At 49.4% G+C, this 21492-nt stretch overlaps 1 protein-coding gene across 1 annotated transcript in view; it reads left to right on the top strand.

Annotated features, from left to right (window-relative positions):
- LOC140426363 (cytochrome P450 4B1-like) overlaps positions 1-21492 on the top strand; it is an 85830-nt gene that overhangs the window by 12007 nt on the left and 52331 nt on the right. The window contains exons 3-6 of the mRNA XM_072511028.1: positions 2665-2709; positions 8126-8253; positions 10546-10670; positions 14865-15016. Coding sequence (XP_072367129.1) covers positions 2665-2709; positions 8126-8253; positions 10546-10670; positions 14865-15016 — 450 coding nt within the window. The remainder of the gene's footprint in view (positions 1-2664; positions 2710-8125; positions 8254-10545; positions 10671-14864; positions 15017-21492) is intronic.

Here is a 21492-nt window from a genome sequence, read left to right as displayed (position 1 = left end):
TGAAGGCCAAATGAAGGGAGTAAGCAGCTGGCTGCCTCCAACTCTGATGTGCATCCTGGGGAAACACCAAGACGTAGTGGTAAACCTAGGAGGGCCTAGCATGTCGTGGACCACTGAGGGCACAGGGGGAGGGGTTTAGGTATGGGATGGGAAAGGGGGGTGCGGGCTGGGGTGGTGGGGGGGGGGAGCAGCACCATCGGGAGTGGTGTTTGTACAGCACATTAAACACCTTTTCACAAAACCATCATGATGCCTCTGTCACTTCCTTCTGCAATGCGGGCTGACACTCGGACCCATTGACCATCTCCCCAGCATACCGGCCACCCCCCCCCCCCCCCCCCCCCTCCAGCATCCCCGGCTCTTTGCCTGTGAGGAAAGATGCTTCCTCATCTCCTCGGCTCCCCGCAGAAGCCTTTCCGTCATGTTTACGTTTTTCAAAAGGAGTATTAATCTGCACCAGCGCGGGTACTTACTGGGGAGGCTGCTGAATGACGGGAGGCCGTGGAATATGGATATGGGGTGGCTCTCGTTACTTAACGAGGCTTAAGTGGTGATAATTGTTTTCTTGCCATGCTGTGGCGAAATCCCAATTTTGCTTACGGGAGCGGGCCCATTGCATTGCAAACTGTATGGCACCTGGCACGGATCTCGGGCGGGATTCTCTCAGCCTGGGGCCGGGCCGGAGATACCCGCGACTGGCGCGAATCGCGCAACGCCACCCTGATGCAGAACGGAGAATCGGCACCATTGGCGCCGCCGTGGTTGGCACGGCGCAGTCAAGCGGCCCCCTCGCCGATTCTCAGCCCGGGATGGGCTGTGCGGCGGTTACAAAAAACCCGAGTCCCGCTGCCGCCGTTCCAATCTGCTCTCAGCCGGCGGGAACCCAGCATGGAAGGGTCCGGGGGAGGCCTGTAGGGGTAGGGGGCGATCGACCCCCGGGGAGGACCTCCGTTGGGCCTCCGTTGTGGCATGGCCCGCGATCGGGGCCCACCGATCAGCGGGCCGGCCTCTCGGGCTGGGGGCCTCCTTTCTTACGCACCAGTCCCTTTAGCCATGTTGCGTCGGGGCCAGCACGGAGAAGGGAGCCACTGTGCATGCGTGCGTTGGTGCCCATGCCACTATGTATGCGCGGACACCGCAGCGCCCAGTTGACACCGGGATCAGCAGCGTGGTTCACTCCAGTGCCGTGCTGGCCCCCTGTAGGGGCCAGAATTGCTGATCCTGGGCCATGTTGACGCCGTCGAGAAGCGCGACGGCGTTTCCGACGGCGTCAATGCTTAGCCTCAGGATAACAGAATCCCGCCCATCATTTCTGGCTTCTCCAGCTATTCACTGGCCTCATTACGCATGAGAGAGAGTGTAACGAAGCCGGAAAATCACACCCATAGCTCCTTCCCTTTGAACAATTATTTCCTTATTAATCTCCTGCCCAGTCTTACTTTTTCACTCAATCCACCCTGCTATCCATATCCCTCTTTATTTTGCATGCCTGAACCTACCCCATTAATTTAACTTTCTTATAAAGGTAAAATACAGAATAATCACTCATTCCAAAAACCAGCTGCCTCTGGGAAAGTAGAATTAGAGGGCTGAAGTTATTCACCCTCAAGGGACCAGCTACCTTAACAATTTCTTAGGATTCACAAAAGATACAAAGGGAGCATATTACCTGTAATATTTAAAAGTCGCTGGTATCAGTCAACAACAATTGATGAAAAGATACATAATAAAATGCAAAAAGATCCATTAAACAGATGAATTAGTGGATAATGAATAGGTTTCAATGCAAGAAAATATAAGGTTACATACTTTGAAGCTGGATACAAAACCTTTACAGGATGAAAGGGTGTTCATTCACAAATGTGGTAAGTAATTTTGGGCAATTATTGGCTATTTAGTGAAAATATCAAATCAACGTGAAGCAGCACCAACAAGGTTAGCCGGTACTGGGTTACCTCTGAAGACCATTTGATTGTAAATCAAATCAGGTGACTTTTACTCTGTAAATGTTTTTGTTCAAACAAGTTTGATAACCTGGTAAGATGCGCCCAGTTCGAAAGGTTGTTACAGGCAGCACTATTCAGGAACTTGAGTGACCATAACCCATTTTTACATTTGTTAAGTTAAATGGGACAAGTCAATAAGGGCTGAGATGAGGAGGAATTTCTTCACTCAGAGCAAAGTGAATCTTTGGAATGCTCAACTTTGGAGGGCTGAAGATGCTCAGGCATTGTGTATGTTCAAGACAGAGATCAACAGATTTCCAATCACCATTTGTTGATGTACCATTTGTCAATGTACTCTGTCGATTATTCTTTTGTCTACTATGTACGTACTGTGTATGTTCCCTTGGCTTCAGAAAAATACTTTTCACTGTACTTCGGTACATGTGACAGTAAATGTCAATCTATCAATCTATCTAACCTATCTATCTAATCTAGATACCAATGACATCAAAGGGTACAGGGATACCACAGGAAAATGGCATTGAGATACACCATCAGCCATGGTCTAGTTGAATGAAGGAATAAGCTCGAGGGGCCGAATGGTCTATCATACTTTTTAGAATGTAATGAGACTGAATAATGCAGTAATGAACAAGTTATTGAACTTGAATCGTGTTTACAGAATTATATTTTGTATATTAATGTATATATTTTACAGAACCAAAAGATGATGTGGCCTACCGGTTTATGCTTCCTTGGATCGGTATGTAATCTGAACCCGATTCACCACACCACTGCAGAGCATTGTGTCAATGTTTATTAGCAATTGCAGCAGCTGTGTTGAGTACTTTTTATGCAATAAAGTACATAGAAAAATATTTTTAGTTTCTAAATAGATAGCACAGCTTGCCTATTTTGAGAAGTATTTTTCTTCTTTTCCATACTTTTGTGGGTTTGTTATGTTTCAGCACCATTTGCACTATATTATTTGATTGATTTAGTATATCATAGCCCCAATTTTCACCGGAGCAGAAATCAGCTGTGCGGCATCCAAGAAAAACACTAAAACTCCTTTGATCTCAGCAGCCTGAGGCCTGGGAGATTTTAACTTGATCCTTATCTGCCTGCCCTGGTCAGCTGTCTCCCCAAATTGCAGGAAGCAGATTGGTGGTCCGGCTCCTCTTTCCACTAGTTTCAGCTGGTTGGAAAATCACGTCTGCTTCCCCTCTTAAACTGCCAGTCGAGCCTCAAACGGCATATTTATTGAAGGACCCCACTGGTTTTAGGTGGGCGTAATTGTTGCTCCAAAGAACAGGTTGAAGTAAAGCAGGACATGGGACAGTAAATTTTATTTGGCTGCTCAATCAGTTTCCATTGGATGGGTGGGATTAAGCACATTTCTTGTGAACTGTAACTAATATCTAATACTATTTAGCTGGTCTTTATTGAACATTTCCCACAGAGTTTTTCACTTGTCAGAAAGTGAATCATCTGCCTTTACGATTCTTTTGATATATATGAAAGCAAGTACAAAGACACATAGGCTTGGACCCTCCAGGTCCACCCACTAGATGCAGGGGGCGGGAGTCTCTCAGCCCGGGACCGGGCCGGAGAATCCCCGCGACCGGCGCGAATCATGCCACGCCGCCGGCATGTGATTCTCCGCTCTGCGGAGAATCGGAGCTTTTGGCGCCGGCGTGGTTGATGCAGCGCCGGTCGGGGGCCGCTCTACACAGCTGGCCCGCCGAATCTCGGCCCGGGATGGGCCGAGCGGCCGTCGTAAAAAACCCGAGTCCCGCCGGCTGAGAGCAGGTGTGGACGGCGCCGGCGGGACGCAGGACTCGGCGTGGAAGGGTCGGGCGGCGGCCTGTGGGGGGGTGGGCGGGGGTGGTCTGACCCCGGGGGGTCTCCGATGTGGCCGGGCCCACGATCGGGGCCCACCGATCGGTGGGCCGGCCTCTCTGGCTGGGGGCTTCCTTTCTTCCGCGCCGGCCTGTGTAGTCCTGCGCCATGTTGCGCGGGGCCGGCGCATTGAAGGAAGCCACTGCGCATGCGCGAGTTGGCGCCGATGCCACTGCGCATGCACGGATCCCGCGGCGCCCATTTGATGCCGGGATCAGCAGCTGGAGTGGCCTGAACCACTCTAGTGTTGTGCTGGCCCCCTGTAGGGGCCAGAATTGCTCATCCTGAGGCCGTCAACACTTAGCCTTAAGATCACAGAATCATGCCTAGGATTCACGATTAGCCTCAGAATAGCGCGTTGGGCCAAAATTGGGATTTGCGCCAAGCGGCAAATCAGTTGTGAGTCTCTATGCCCACCCCGCTAGTCACAACCGTTTCCCGATGTCCCGCCTTGGCATCCCGCCCTGACCTGGCGGGACCATGCCAAATAGCTCATGAGAGCCATTTTTGATGTCATTCACGGGAAGCACGCACCATTTACAAGCCAGCTGGGTGCTCCAACACCCCCCCACCCCCACCCAGCCAAAGTTCCCACTGGTATGAATTAGTGCAAATACTGAGGAATGTGGACCTGATGGTTTGCAGTCCGAAGGGTGGCAAAGTAGTAAGTACCCTCTCAACAATTGCCATCAGGATGCCAGGGGAGTCCTTCATGGGAGGTGAGGGCCAAGAGGGCTTGTGCTGGGCTGAAGGGGCTTAGATCATGGGTCTTCCCTGGGATCAGGCTTTTTTGGTTGCTCTATCCAACTGCAGCTTTTAAACCCATTAAACAGTCAGTAAATATATGAGAATTAAAGTTTTCTCATAATAAAGTGAAAGTGTCTCCATCTGTATCCTAATACATTTAAACAGTCACTCAGTATCTCAAAAATACATGTCTCTCATAATGAAGTGAAAGTGTTCTTTTCTCTACCGCCATACCATTTAAACGGTCACTTAGTATCTCAGAGATACACATCCCTCATAATAAAGTGAAAGTGTTCTCATCTGTACCCCTAAATCCTTTAAAATGTCTGTCAGTATGCCAAGTTTCAAGGGGCGGGAGAATCGCCGGGGGTCGGCGTGAATCCCTTCCCCGCAGTCCTCCCAATTCCCCCACCCCCCAAAAACCGGCCTGGCGTGAGTCGCGCCGCCCGCCTCGGAGAATGGTGGGGCCCGGATTGACTCAATGGGCGCCAGGGCTGCCCAAAATCTCCAGCCCGCAATGGGCCGAAGTCCCGCCCGTCTGTTGGCAGTCCCGCCGGCGTAAATTAGAGTAAGTCCCTGACCGGCGGGACCTGGCATCGCAGGCGGGCTCCGGGGTACTTGGGGGTGCACGGGGGGATCTGGCCCCGGGAGGTGCCCCCATGGTGTCCTGGCCCGTGATCGGGGCCCACCGATAAAAGATAGCTGTTTCAGCATAAATATTAAGCCCCAGTTTTAAATACCCACTTATACAGCATAATTCACTTTTTCTGAGGTCCGTTGTTCTGGCAAATGCATATTTTCAAAGTCAGTGTGACATTAAAACAGCACAGTTGCAAGATAATTTGACACTGCTTTTCCTAATTGTCAAGGACAAGGACTGAATACCATAGCAACATGAAGGCACCATTGTTCACAATGCAGATAACAGCTAAGTCAAAAAAGCTAATGTTGCACATTGAAGATGGACGGCTTGTCATCAAATCAAATGTGTTTGAGTCTAACCCAAACCAATTAGGATTATATTGGGGTGTGATTAGATGACTTAAGACAGATATGAAAGTGTATAACTGAAAAGTTTCCGCCCGCCATTTTAGTGTGTTGTCTGTAGTATATTGTCTTTGGGGGGGTGTGTTGAGGAGATGTCTTTCTGTTGTCTTTCTGTTAGTTTAGTGTTTTTTGCCTTTGATTCTAGTCTCCATTTTGAAGTTGTCTTTGGGGGTTCTGTCAGCCTAACAGTCTGTGTCAGTGACGTTAGTCCACTTTTGACTTTGAGTTTGAGTTTAGCTGAAGATTAGCTTTCTCTCTCTCTTTATGTTTCATTGCCAGACTTTGACCTTTTAAAAGTACTTTCGAGCTGTCTGCCTAAGCAAAGAAAGATAATGTCTGTAATTCTCTGAAAGCTTCGAATTGTCTACGAATTGCCTTTTAAATGATTTTCAAATTGTAATCAAGCGACTACAAATAAAACAATTCTTTTTTGGCACCTGAGAAGTTTATACTGCAAATTTCTGCTGAGTTCCAGTATTCGCAAAGTGCTACTGATAACCGAGTAGCAGAGATGATATAAATTTCTTCAACTATACACAGTCGAATAATACAAGGAATCGAACAACTTAACACAGACTACAAATAGTACAAATCTTACAACTTGTCGTATTGCGCCAGGACTTGATTCATCAACTAAGCTTCCCCCAAACTTGGCGTAGTTCGACAGGTTAAGATCCCTATAAATTAAAAGATTCCTTCAGCGGGCCTGTGGGGGCACTCTATTGTTCCGCACCGGAGGCTGTGGTCTTCCGCCATTCCCGGTGCGGAAGCGAATCCCTCTGCGCATGCGCGTGAATGGCGCCAGCACGTGCTGGCGCTTCCGCGCATGCGACGACTCGCGCCGGCCGTTGGAGGCCCTTTGGCGTCGGTTGGCATGGTGCCAGGCCCCTTTCCTGCTGGCCGGCGGGGCGCCAACCACTCCGGGGCAGGCTTAGCCCCTGAAGGTGCGGAGGATTCCGCACCTTTGGGGCGGCCCAACGCCGGAGTGGTTCAAGCCACTCCGTCCTGCCGGGACCCCCTGCCCCGCCGGGTAGGGGTGAATCCCGACCAAGGTCTGTGAGATGAAAATGATGGAAAACTTTGAAGTGGTTTCCACACATTCAATTTCATTGCCCATTAAAGTATAGATATCTGTGTGTATGCTTATAACGCTGAAAGCTTTGATCCATATTGTTTACATTCAATTTCATGCCTCATTGCATGCTAGCTTTCTGTTGACAGATTGACGCAGTTTTAAAGGGAAGAATCAGGTTGTTTATTTTTATAGCTCTGCAGGGATCCATTAACTCAGGGGAGTAGGTGTCTTCCTACCGTAGTTTTTTATGAGTCTGCCCCTTTGTTCTCAAGTGCTTTCTAGAAAGTGCAACTGTGGGGGCTGACCCTCCACTTTCTAGGTGCAGGACCTGTCAGAAAGATTAAGTCTTGCTGCTCTCAGTTGCAGCACTGACCCGGTGTGCCATGGAATGGCATGGAAAAGCTGATTCTGTTACAGTAAAAATTCCAAGTGCCATAATTGGGCATGTTGGGGTTGCTCCTAGTCTCAGTGGGAATCAATCTGGTTTTCCGGCTGGCAGAAACACTTAGTCGCGGTTCAGGATAGTGCTCATGAATTCCAAACCGATTTAGCTTTATGGTCCATTTCTCTCATCCACTCTTAACGAAGGTAATTCATCCATAATAATAATAATATAATAATCTTTATTGTCACAAGTAGGCTTACATTAACGCTGCAATGAAGTTACTGTGAAAAGCCCCTAGTCGCCATATTCCGGCCCCTGTTCGGGTATGTTGAGGGTGAATTCAGAATGTCCAAATTACCTAACATTACGTCTTTCGGGACTTGTGGGAGGAAACTGGAGCACCCGGAGGAAACCCACGCAGACACAGGGAGAACGTGCAGACTCCGCACAGACAGTGACCCAAGCCGGGAATCGAACTTGGGACCCTGGAGCTGTGAAGCAACAGTGCTAACCACTGTGCTACCGCGCTGCCCGGTATTGGGTTATTGCTCCATGAGTGTCAGCCAGTTACCACTAGCCTGCACCATAAATGGTCATTTATCGTGTCTGAGCCGAGGTAGTGGATGTGAGCAGGCTATTTGACCAAAGGGCCATCACAGCCATGCACCGTACTGTACTTAGCCAAGACCCACACAGTTACACTTTCCAGAAAGTAGCACAGGGTAGCAATCAGGAATAAAACTCCTAAATTTTATTCATCCCAGCGACTCCGAGATCCATTGAACAATTTTCCTGCCACCCTGGCAGATTTGATTTAAATTAGAGAATCAAATCTGGGATCTTCCTAAATTCCATGGTTTACTTCAACTCTGTGCAATATGCTTCTGAACGAAATCATCCAAATGTATTCATGTTTGCTTTTTTCTAAATTAACCATCCAGCTATTTACAAAATGGCAGAAAAAGGCTAACAATTTCATTGGCAATATAGCTCTGTGGTTAAATGTGAGGCTCTGAATTTCAGGTGATGGTTTATTAATAAACAGTGGCCAGAAGTGGTATCGCCATCGGCGACTCTTGACACCTGGATTCCACTATGATATATTGAAATCGTACGTGCAGGAGATTGCAGAGTCTACCAAGATTATGATGGTATGTTTTTTACGAGGTTTCTGATTATAACGCCTAGATTGTGATGTTCTGACAAGGGTGCTCTGTGGAAATCCCTGGTTATTGCCGTGAGTAAGCATGCCAACCTTCCACACCCTGAGGCCTGCAATTGAAACCAGGCTGGATGGACAGAATGAAAGTTTCTTCTTTTTATTTGTTCATTAAGTTCTTATGCAAAATGAGTTTGGGCCATTTCTTTAATTTCTCAGTATAAAAGTGCCCATGACGCAAATTCCCTTGCAAATTTTCTTACATTTGGCGGACTGAAGCCCTGTTCATGTGCCAAAGTGACACTGGCACTGGAAGAGACATTCTGGGCAATTCCCACCCACAATTTGAAACTAAACTTTCAATTTAATTAAATGATATGGGAGCTTTAGAGTTAAAAGTCACATCCATCAGTTGCTGCACATTCTCGCAAACTGACGTGTCCTACACCTCCAAAGTCATGGCGGTCTTCCTCCTTTGGGATGGTGACACAACATCTACGTGGGTTTCCTTTGGGTGTTCCGGTTTCCTCCCACAATCCAAAGATGTGCAGGTTAGGTGGATTGGCCATGCTAAATTGCCCTTAGTGTCCAAAAAGGTTAGGTGGGTTTACTGCGTTACAGGGGATAGTGTGGAAGAGTGGCCTTAAGTAGGCCACTCTCTTTCCAAGGGCGGGTGCAGACTCGATGAGCTGAATGGCCTCCTTCTGCATTGTAAATTCTATGATTCTATGAACAGCGTCATCTAAACCCCACTCCTCCTGTTCTGTCATGCTCTGTGAATCAATCAGTGCCACTTCCTCACTAACACTGATTTTTGCACTGCCTTCCCCAGCCCCACACTGCCCCAAGAGAGTGAATAAGCAAGTGAAACAATGGGTTGTACAGAGAAGATTTATAAAAGGGAACATGGGGTATAATGTCGGTCCACGGATTCATGGGTGCGCTTAAACTCTTCTTCATCCTGGTTATTCTTCTTTTCATAATCATCTTCAGCACAGTCCAAGAAGATGATTGTCCTTCTTTCTTGACCCTCTTCATCCTTATCATCACCATCAACACCATTATCCTCCCTGTCCCTATTGTCTTTCTCCTTTCCCGGTGATGGACCTACGAGTGAGCTGGGGTCATGTTAAGAATGAGTCAGCATAGCACAATCGTGATTAAGAAGACAGAGAAAGATTTTGAAGTTAATTTTTGTAAGGTGTGTGCTCACTAAACCTGGTGCTCTCACTATCTTCCAGGGCTAAAGCATAACATTTGCCCTGAAGCTCCTTCGGTTTTCTCCTTGCAGGGAGTGAGTTATTTACTTTTGAGATACTCCCTCTTGTGGCCAAATATTCCTACAATTTGAATGAACGAATTACAACAACGACTTGTATTTATATAGCACCTTTAACGTAAGGAGCATTATAGAACCAAGTATGACACCAAACCACATAAGGAGAATTAAATTCTGCCCCCCAACCACCCCTCCTCCCCCCAGCCCCAACGCCTCAGCAAGGGAACAGGCTGGCAGGCAAGGGGAAGGCAGAACATTGGATGGCATGGTGTGGGTGTTGTGCTTACTGCCTGTCCACTTTCACTGCAATTATGCTTGATTGTCTGTCTGCCCTTGGGCCAACTGAGGCCCTTAAGTGAAGCATTGGAAGGGACCGACCGCATCATGTGGCACGTTCACCAGGCATATCCAGGCAGTTTGACTGTGGGTTCAGGGTGGGATTTCTACCTGTTTGGAAATCCTGTGCCTCACAGAGGGCCCCCAATAGGAGGGCCCCCAAGCGGAAAGGCTAGCCCTGTTAATTCACTCCTCCTCTTCTGTCCTTCCAATCACCACCAACCCCACGCACCCCCCCCCCTCCCCCAACTTGTCAGTGCTTACATGACTGACTCTGGTCAGCCCTCCCCACTTACCTGATTCTCCTGCCTTCATCACTGCTCCTCTTCGGAGAACTGGCTGCAGTCCCAGTGTGTGGCCACCACTTATGGTGGCTGGGACTGAAGAGATGTCAGTCAAACCTGGAAGCAGGACATCCTGCCTCTGGGGGTGTGGAAGCCACAATCTCAGGCAACTAATGGCCTGAACACATTAAATAGAGGTGTGGCTTCCAGGGCCAGCAAAGGCAGGCTCGCCCCCGACTTTCAAGCCAGTGGATGGACCATCACCTCCACATTAAATCTTGGCCATCATGTCCACAGCGTTGGTGTGAAATGAAGCCAGCTTGCAGTAAGGCTATAATGAAAGTGTCTTGGCATGGTTTGTGAATTAATTTTATTTTCCCCACAGGACAAATGGGAGCTGCTCAGCACAAAAGGGAATTCCTTGGAACTCTACCATCATATCAGCCTTATGACATTGGATAGTATTCTGAAATGTGCCTTCAGTTTTCACAGCAATTGTCAGCTTGAAAGGTTAGTACTTGAAAGTCTTATAAAGTAACCTTATATGCATTCATTTTACTGATAGTTGTTCACAGATTTTTTAAAAAGAGTGTCTCCCTTCCTGTAACTGTCTCCTAATCTCCCACTGCCTATATATTTTCTTCCTTTCTTGTAATCATAGAATCCCTGCAGTGCAGATGGAGGCCGTTCAGCCCATCGAGTCTGCACCGATCCATGTCCCACCCTACCCCTGCAACCCCATAACCTAACCTTCACATCCCTGGACACTAAGGGGCAATTTAGCATGGCCAATCCACCTACCCCATACATCTTTGGACTGTGGGAGGAAACCGGAGCACCCGGAGGAAACCCACGCTGGCACGGGGAGAACATTCAAACTCCACACAGGCAGTGAGCAAGGCCAGAATTGAGCCCTGGTCCCTGGCGCTGTCAGGCAACAGTGCTAACCACTGTGCTACAGTGCCCTCAAATCTTGTCATTAGTGTGAGCAATGTTGTCTGAACACTTAACCTGCTGATATCTAATGCCTCTCTGCTTGTTGGCAAGGGCATTAAACTGTTTATTTTAATTTTCATACTTTTATTAAAACAGAAATTTGTATGATAACATCACTCATAGACATTTTTCCAGACAGTTTGCTCTCTATGTTTCCTGCTTTCTCTCTCGTGAGCGCTCGCTCTCCTTGGAACTCAAATACGTCTCTTGCTGTCACCCCTGTTTGACTTTGTACCTTGGGAATAATTTAAACAAGAATGAGTTCCGGGAGGACTTTGGTTGGAAATGGGGCAGGGAGCATCTGAAGTTGGTGTTAAGGTTATGATGGTTGCATAGTTGCTATAAATCAGTGTTTCACTGTGACAGTATGATCTGGGTTTTCACTACCAAGGTGAGTAGATCGAGTAGAGTCCCAGCACACTGCACCCACTTCAGTAGAAAGTGTCCTGAATGGCACAATATTAACTCCTAGTGAGGGACGGGTGCAGGATGAAATCGGGCACTCTGCTCCCGGAAGCAGATTGAAGGTGGCCACAGGGTCAGCCAAAAATTAAGGTGGGCTGGTTAAAAGGCCTGTCTCAGTTCTTCAGTTATTTGATTACACTTTAGGCCCTGAAGCCACCATCCCTCATATCCGATCAGCAACCTTCAAGAGCAGGTCAGAGGCTAGGAATCTTGTAATGAGTAACTCACCTCCTGATTCCCCAAAGCCTGTACGCCATCTACAAGGCACAAGTCAGGAGTGTGATGGAATACTCCCCACTTTCCTGGATGAATGCAGCTCCAATAACACTCAAGAACCTTGACACCATCCCAGACAAAGCAGCCCACTTCCACAAACATTCACTCCAGCCACTACCGACACAGTTGAGCCTGCGATGCCCACATCCCGTGAAAGAATAAAACATTAACTGCTGCCTCTGTGCACTCCAGGTGGTAATAGGTGTCAATGAAAGAGAGAAATAGCTGGCAATAAAAGAGGGGATAGTATGGCAGTGATGGGTTTAATAGTTAGCAGCAAAAAGGGGAAATAAATTGCATTAAAAAAAATTCTTTCATGGGATTTGGACATCGTTGGCAAGGCCAGCATTTGTTGCCCTTCCCGAATTGCCCTCGAAATGCCATTTTAGCAGGCGGTTTAGAGTCAACTACATCACATGCCACGTGTAGGCCTGGCTGGGTAAGTGTCATAATATACACCAGTATATCATGATGCAGACACACACACTGATGGACACACAGCGGGACCAATCAACACACACAACACCGCAGCCAATCACCAGTTAGAGCACACGCACTATAAAGATCAGAGTTCCCACTCATTCGAGCTGCAGCTTCCTAGTAGGACAGAGCTCACAGCCTGCAGCACAGACATTCACCATGTGCTGAGTGCATCGACTGGTTAGGACAAGGCAAAGGTCTTTAGTTAAAGCTAGTATCGTGTTAACCCACAGTGAGAGTATGTTAAACTGTTAATGACTCAATAAAATAGTGTTGCACTACTTGAAGTGCTGGTGACCTGTATGTGTTCCACGGATCCAGAGCGCCCAACACAACAGTAAGGACAGTAGATCCCCTTCCCTGAAGGATATTAGTGAACCAAATGGGTTTTTATGACCATTCACTGAGGTGAACTTTCAATTGCAGATTCTATGAATTGATGAAATTTAAATTCTACTCGCTACCCTCGTGAGATTTGAAGCAAAATCTTTACAGCATTAGCCTGGACTGCTGGATTACTTGCCGAGTAACATTACCACAACGCTATCATCACCCCACCCAAAAGGAAAAACACAGTAAAACGGGGAAATAGGAATACCGGTGCAAACTGTTCTTTCCTTCTGGGCAGTAGTGATTCAGAAAGGGAAGGTGCAAATAAAGGGGAGAAAAATGGAAGATAATAACGAGAAGGGGATATATCAATCAGGAAGAAGAAAAAGAAGGCGGTGGAAGGAGGCAGAAACTGAAAACAGTAATTTGGGGAGAACAGGGGATAAGCTGGCTGCAGTAGTTTGGATGGGGGAAGATAGATTCTAGTGTTAATTAACTGTATGGGAAGGAACAGTGTCAACATGAAATCTGAGGGCGAGATAAAAATGCCAGCTTTAACTGGGTTGTACAAGATGAGTACTAGTTTCAATTGCTTGAATATGGCTGAACAGGATAAAGGCACTGGAAAGATATAGTCCCGGAAGTTTCCTTAGTTGAATAAAAGAACTTTATCTACAAGACTGCTTCACTAGCTGCATGCTTCCAGATCTTTAGTTCGACTGAAGACGTCTCCAGGAGTGCATCTTTCCATCTAAAGTGACAATCACCACAGACACACATCCTATCAGCAGTTACACTGAGTGGCATGGAGAATCCATGGAGGCAGAAAGAGTTTCCCGATTCTTGTGAGATCTTCTGCCCTCACTGCCGATCCCGCAGGTGGCGAGTGTGGGCTCAGGATTCCACCCTAGTTTTTGCGAGTTTTTTTTAGTTGGCAATTATGCACTTGAATTAACCTATTCAGTGAACAGAATAGAACTTTGGATGACTGTGGTGGGCATGGCATATTTATGGCCGGAAATCAAGAGGGGCTGATTGCAGTGGGGAAGGCTACAGTTGAGAACAGTAGGTCCCCGATAATTGTATGAAGGGAGTACTTTAATGTGATGACATTGAAATGGGAATACAGTGTGAAAAGTTCAATTTTAAAAATATGGAAACTCTAGATGATCAGGAGCAAGTGAGAGGCAGTTTTGAAGTGACGCATTGAGAAAGAAACAAACAAAGACTGACTGACTGGAACTGAGGACTGGAGAAAGAAATACAGTACAGCCAAGCATGGGGGAGTGAACAGATTAGGTATTTGAACATGGCACAACGTGAATAAATCTCTCCCGTGTGTAGAAGATAAATCTAATGTCGATCCGCCCTACTCTTCCATTGGTGCTTTGTTTAGATTTTAACCATAATTTAGGGAGTTTCTCTCGCTGTGATTCTAACCTGGAGCTGGTTTCAACCTTAATAGGGTGCAGCATGCAGCAAAATTCACTTCCTAGATTAAGTTTCAGGCCCTGTATTCTTTAACTTTAGGGTTCATTTCAATGCAGCCAGTCCACTTCCTGCCCAGAGGGGCTGTGAGCAGAGGAGGTGCCAGCAGTAGATCAGATGGTCAGGTTGTGGCAAAGAAGGGGTTTCTGGAAAGTCTCATGAGAGGAACATGAACCACTCGACTTTCTAGAAAGAAAGAACTAACATCCATATGAGGGGTAATCTTGTATTCAGGTGGTTTTAGTGGCACTGCCGAAAGGCCCATGTTTTCTCAGCCTTTGGATTTTCCAGTCTGTGTTCCCTGTGAATGGTGCAACTTAATACCAAATTCAAAATCACCTCCAATGAATTACAGTTGAAAAGTGCTCACTTCAAAGATAGTAATCAATTTACACAAGATCCCAAGATGAGGAACGAGATGAATGAACAGTTAAGAAAAATAAGTAACACTTTTCACAAACTCAGGATGCCTCAAAGACGAAAGTGCGACCAATTGAACACAGCTGTCACTCAGTGAATTTCACTACTATCTTTATGATAGCAAGTCTGTTTCAAATATGATACATTAATATTAATGCCAATATTTCAACGTCAGGATGTGCCATAAGAACTATTGACCAAATGGAAGTTCAACAGTTCTCTTTTCTGAATTCTGTTTCCACTTTCCAGTAATAACTCGTACATCCAGGCTGTCTATGAACTCGGATTCCTTGCCAGTGAACGCTTTAAAACGTTCCAGCATCATTATGACCTCATCTACTATCTCACCCCTAGTGGAATTCGATTCCGGAAAGCTTGCAACCTAGCACATGAACACACAGGTAAGCAGGAATGGCCAACATGCTTGAGTAGGCTTATGGCAAACGATGATACTGAGTTGTATGATTCAAAAATAACATCAATATGAAGAGATGGTGAATCATTTGCCCAGCTTTCCATTTTAATACACTTTCAAAACATTAACCTAGATGTTACACCAGTGGCCCTGAGCATCACTGGATGTCTCCAAGCAACTCACCAGTGAAGAGTATTTTAAAGTTGGGCCACTGCAACCCTGACAGTGGGTCTCTGGGAGGAGAGATTTGTGCACTTACGAGGGAACGTGGCACTCAGGAATGGCAGAGAAATGATTAAGGAGTGGGGTATGCTAAGGAAGAGGAGGAGTTTAGGAAAGGCCACGTTGAAAGCTGTTAGCTGCAATGAATATGAGAGGAGCCCATCTGCACCCCCAAGCTCATCATTCAGAGCCATATATTTTTAAACTTCCCATTGTCAAAGGGCTTCAGTAGTCCCTTTAAGGGCTGGGCCCAATGCAGCAGTGTATAGGCCTTCTCATTTTTGTAAAGGGAGTCTCAAAAGGACATTCCTCATATTTGTTCAAGCTTTACACTTGGTTTGGGACAGTTCTTTTTCTGCCATTACTAATATGTAGGCAGCGCATTGTCGGCATATAATACACACAAGTGCTGCCCACAACATATTAGACGACTTCAGAAAAATAACCGTTGTATTATTAGATTTCAGTCACTGAAGAGACTGAAGGTTATTCATAATTTAACAATCATACATGATTTCAGGGGAATTAAATTTTCAGAATGTTAGGGAAGCTCCATGAGATTTCCCTCACTTTCTGATCTATCTGAATGTGGCACCCACAGCAAACGGTTTCTCTTCCCAGCACACAATTCATTGACCTCTAGGTTCTCTGAGGATCTATCCTTGGCCTTTTCTCTTCCTCACTTGCATGCGGTCACTTGTCAATGTCATTTAGGTCAGCTTACACAAGTACATTGATGACACCCAGCTCTAAAATCCGCTCTTTTGTTAGAACAGTACAGGTTACCGGACGATCTGATTGAAGTTGGTAAAATTATGAAAGAATACACAGGATAGATTGGAAAAGAATATTCCCATTATTTGAGGATAAAAATTGAAAAGCACTGCATGCCTGAAGGATCCGTGGACCGAGGTTCAATCCCGGCCCGGGTCACTCTCCGTGTGGAGTTTGCGCATTCTCCCCGTGTCAACTCAAAGATGTGCAGGGTGGGCGGATTGGCCACGCTAAATTGCCCCTTAATTTAAAAAAAGAAAAGGGGACTTAGAACCGAGTATAGGATGAACATCATTACACAACCTTATTGATTGGGGCAGAACATATGTTAACATTTTTAATTAACATTGAAGAAATGGATGAAGAAAAAGAACAGAGCAGAACAAGATAAGCACTATTTGCTTGTGTGGGAAGTAAAAAGAAAAATGGACTGATTCGGCAAAATGGACTATTTTCTACTTGTGATATCTATGGACCTTTTCACCAGCATATTCGCCCTGTGCTTTTGGATTGTAAGTACAGCATTTCAGGGAAGATATTCCACTGAGTAGCACCCTTTTTTAGGCACTGCATGCATAGTCTCCTGACCTTTAGAAATGGTGGTTGAGATGGAAAGTGTTATGTTGTGTGGCCATTGTAAAGATGCACACAGACCATCTAGTTCTTTACTAGTAAGATAGTTTATTGACAAAATCAACACGTAGAAAGATAACTAAAGAACAATAATACAAACGGTAACGATAAGTGAATTCTCCTGGAGCTACTTCTAATGCGACTGTCCTTTGATGTGACTTACTACGAACTGCTGGATCTCTGGAGTCACATGGTGGATCTCTATCGCTACCTGCTGGTCGGAGGGCATACAGATAACTATATACATTACTGTGCATATACATATCACCACAGAAAGTACATTGGACTCTATTACGGTACCTGCACCCACAACTTCCTGTAGCATGCGGAGCAGGAAGACTATGATGTCAATTGTGAAACACTAGATTGACATCAATGCTCCAATTTTCAAACTCCACACTCCAGTCAACCTTACCTCATACAGCTAACATTAGCACGTGAAGAAACCTCGACTAGTGACACTTATGGGGGCAGCACGGTAGCATTGTGGATAGCACACTTGCTTCATAGCTCCAGGGTCCCAGGTTTGATTCCGTCTTGGGTCACTGTCTGTGCGGAGTCTGCACATCCTCCCGTGTGTGCATGGGTTTCCTCCGGGTGCTCCGGTTTCCTCCCACAGTCCAAAGATGTGCGGGTTAGGTGGATTGGCCATGATAAATTGCCTTTAGTGTCCAAAATTGCCCTTAGTGTTGGGTGGGGTTACTGGGTTATGGGGATAGGGTGAAGGTGTTGACCTTGGGTAGGGTGCTCTTTCCAAGAGCCAGTGCAGACTCGATGGGCCGAATGGCCTCCTTCTGCACTATAAATTCTATGATTCTATGATTCTTATAGGGATCATTAACTACTCATAGTTGCTGTATTATTTTGTCTGGCTGCTCGTGCAATTGTACACATTTTTGGAGTTTTCCTATATTTGGTTAAAGTTTTAATAGTTTACAAGAAGTTGTCTGATGAAACTAGAGTCCCTTTTTAGTCATTTAAAAGTTTGAGCTGAAATAGGTTGCTTCCAAGCATGGGTGACTTGGTAGGCCTCAATCTCTTTTTCAAATTGAGCATAACTGCATGCATCAAAAATCTAATAATACAATGCATCAAAAAAGAACATGCAGAGTTGCAGGATTCTGTTAGAAGAAGAAGGAGGAGGAATGGAAGAACAGCTCTCAGCAGCTGTCCATATCTGCCACAGGTCCTAACGGAGCAATTCTCTTGCCCATACTTCAGCGACAACCAGTGCTTGAGACATCTTCCCTTCACAAAAGAAGCCATGACTAAAATATGCTAATTCTTCAGCCACAACTGCAACCTCAAAGTATGGCAAGGGCATCATTGCCTGTGGTTGTCAAGGTGACTGTAGTTTTGAAAGTTCATGGGCGTCATTCTCCGACCCACCAGAGGGTCGGAGAATGGCCGTTGGCCGCCGTGAATCCCGCCCCTGCCGGTTGCCGGAGTCTCCGAAGGGAGAAAAGTCGGCGGGGCGTTAATGGCGCCGCTGCCATCGGAGAATGGCATCGGTGGTCTGCGCAAGGCAGTCGATTTTCGGCCTGCCGATATTCTCCCTTCCGGATGGGCCGAAGTCCCGTCGACGTGGTGACCGTTCACGTCGACGTAAATCAAACCTCCTTTTTCATCGGCGTGACCCTGTGCTCCAGGTTCACGCCGACCAGCGTGGAGGTGAGTGACGGCCTGGGGGGTTGGCTCTGGGCAGGCGATGGCGTGGCCGCAGTCTGAATGTGTGAGGAGAGGTGTGTCTCGGGTTGTGTGTGTGTGTGTGCGGCGGGGGGGGTGGTTAGAGTGGGCTGGGCTCCGGGGGAGTGCCGGGAGGGGGCTCCGTGCCGGGGAGGAGGTTGGGGGGGTTCCGTGCCGGGGAGGAGGTTGGGGGGGGTCCGTGCCGGGGAGGAGGTTGGGGGGTGTCCGTGCTGGGGAGGGGGATGAGGGGTCCGTGCCGGGGAGGAGGTTGGGGTCCGTGCCGGGGAGGAGGTTGGGGGGATCCGTGCCGGGGAGGAGGTTGGGGGGGTCTGTGCCGGGGAGGAGGTTGGGGGGGGGGTCCGTGCCGGGGAGGGGGATGGGGGGTCCGTGCCGGGGAGGAGGTTGGGGTCCGTGCCGGGGAGGAGGTTAGGGGGGTCCGTGCCGGGGAGGAGGTTGGGGGGGTCCGTGCCGGGGAGGAGGTTGGGGGGGGTCCGTGCCGGGGAGGGGGATGGGGGGTCCGTGCCGGGGAGGAGGTTGGGGTCCGTGCCGGGGAGGAGGTTGGGGGGTCCGTGCCGGGGAGGAGGTTGGGGGGGGTCCGTGCCGGGGAGGGGGATGGGGGGTCCGTGCCGGGGAGGGGGATGCGAGGGCAAGTGAGTTGGTCCACCTGGCCAGGTGCCAGCCTCCAACAGTTGGACTCATGCGGTCCATGCCACCTGGCTGGGGGGAGGAGGGGATATGGGCAATGATGACATGTCGTCGTTCCCCTCCCCCCCACCAGGCCGTCATGTTTTCCGATCATCCAGCAATGTTGGCCGCCGTGGCAGCAGTCGCTAATGTTGCCCTGGATGGGGAGAAGGAGGAGGAGGAGCGTGCCAGAGAGGCAGCGCAGGCTGCCGCAGAGGGACAGGCGGCAGCCGCCCAGGCTGGAGGGACACCTGACCGACAGGACGAGGAGGGGGAGGAGGATGTCGCGGCCCCACGGCAACGGAGGCACCCGTGGGCGCCCCGTGTGTACCGGCCCCGGCAGTCATACCAGGACCACACGGACCGGGAATGCAGGAGGAGACTCCGGATGAGGCGGGAAACCGTGGCACACATCTGCCACCTGCTGGCACACCTGTCACCGCGTGGCACTGGCGGGGGACACCCTCTCCCCGTGTCCGTCAAGGTTACGGTGGCCCTGAACTTTTATGCAACGGGGTCATTCCAGGCACCGAGTGGGGACCTGTCCGGCATATCGCAGACATCGGTGCATCCGGGCAGTGACAGATGCCCTATATGCCATGGCGCACCGCTACATTCGCTTCCCTGTGGACCGGGCCAGCCGTGGGCTTCTCTGCCGTGGCCGGGTTCCCCATGGTCCAGGGCGCGATTGATGGGATGCACGTCGCCGTGCGGCCACCTGCAGATAACAGGGCCGTGTTCACCAATAGGAAGGGGACCTATTCGATGAACATACGACCACCGCATGATGAGCCTGCACGTCTGCGCCCGTTACCCAGGCAGTGTACACGACTCATACGTGTTGTCGCGGTCATCCATCCCCGGCATGTACGAGGGACGCCATCCCCGGCTGAGGGGCTGGTTGCTGGGCGACAGGGGCTACCCATTGCGATCGTGGCTGATGACGCCTATACGGAGGCCACGCAATGAGGCGGAGAACCGCTACAATGATGCCCATGTAGCAACAAGGGGAGTGATAGAGAGGTGCTTTGGCGTGCTGAAGATGCGTTTCAGGTGCCTGGACCTCTCTGGGGGCGCCCTCCAGTATCGGTCAGATAGGGTCGGCCGCATCACTGTGGTGTGCTGCGTCCTGCACAACATAGCCCAGCAGAGGGGCAATGTGCCGCAGGCAGAGGATGGCGGAGTGGAGGAGCAGCAGGAAGAGGCGCAGTCCTCCCCAGATGAGGGGGATGGGGATAATGGTCAGGGCAGACGGGGTAGACACAGGCGGGTGGCTGTCCACCGTTACCGGCTGGCCCAGCGGGCATGGGACAGACTGATAGCCGCCCGCTTCACTGACCAGATGGGCGTGGGAATCGGGTAGTATGGCCACAGACCGCACACCATGGCAACAGCCGACCACCCACACCCCCCACCCATCCACCCACCCAGCACCCTCACCCCCCTCCCCAAAACCACCCACCCCACCCGCATGCACCCCCCCCCCCCCCCCATTGCCGATCCACCTGCGGCACAACGGGCGGGGCTCACACAGTTGCGGGTGGACGCGTGTCTATTGCAAGCCATGGAGGATGATGACAACCCGCCCTGCGGTGAGCTCCTGGCTCCACATCGTTGGACTACGTCTTACCCATGGCCACAGTACCACCATCCACCCGGACCATCCCTGCATGCGGCTGTGACACTGCAGCGCACGGTCCCGTCCTCTGCCCGGGGGGATGTTGATGGCGGCCCAGGGGGAACGGGGCAGACTCACCTGGGGCTGAGGTAACTCCACCCCTCACACACACACACTTGCGCTCAACGTACATGACACCCCCGCATGCTTTGGACAGAGCACAAAGGCAGCTTCTGTAGGTGTAACATTGACTTTAATAACCAAACGAGTTCATGCACGTGCCCTAGCCCCTAAAACTCATCTGTGCCCTGCACCCGTGCCAACTTACTCAGTGTCTAATTGTTTGGCCTTACGGGCCCTTTGACTACGTCTACGTGGTTCCCCAGACGGTACAGCAGAACTGGAGGTGGACTCCTGCGATTCCTGCCCTCTGACACTGGATCCCTTTGGCGGCCGTTTCCTGGGGCGCCCTGGCCTAGGTGGGCCAGGCTGCAGCCCGGGCGACTGGGATGGCGAGCTGCCAGCCTGTCCTGCTCGTTGCCCACCCGATGCACCTGGGACGGAAGGGGGGGGGGAGTATGAGGTGTCGCGGTGTTCCGGGACTTCCCCTACAGGGGGAGCCGGGACGGACCACACCACCTCCTCCTCCCTCGGGGTGCCCGATGGCCCCCAGGCCTCTACATGGGTGGGGGATGCGAACGGACTGGCCATCCGACGCCCCCCCGACATCTGGCGCTGCCAGTCCTGGAGGCCCGTGCTGGTATCGACAGGGGTCTGCAGGTCTGCAGCCATGGAGCCCAGGGGGTTGGCAAACCCTGTCTGTGACAGTGCAACGCCCTCAGCGA

This window comes from Scyliorhinus torazame, chromosome 7 (assembly GCF_047496885.1).
Source record: "Scyliorhinus torazame isolate Kashiwa2021f chromosome 7, sScyTor2.1, whole genome shotgun sequence".
Taxonomy (NCBI): domain Eukaryota; kingdom Metazoa; phylum Chordata; class Chondrichthyes; order Carcharhiniformes; family Scyliorhinidae; genus Scyliorhinus; species Scyliorhinus torazame.
Note: the sequence above shows the minus strand (reverse complement) of the source record. Positions and strands in the feature narration are given on the sequence as shown.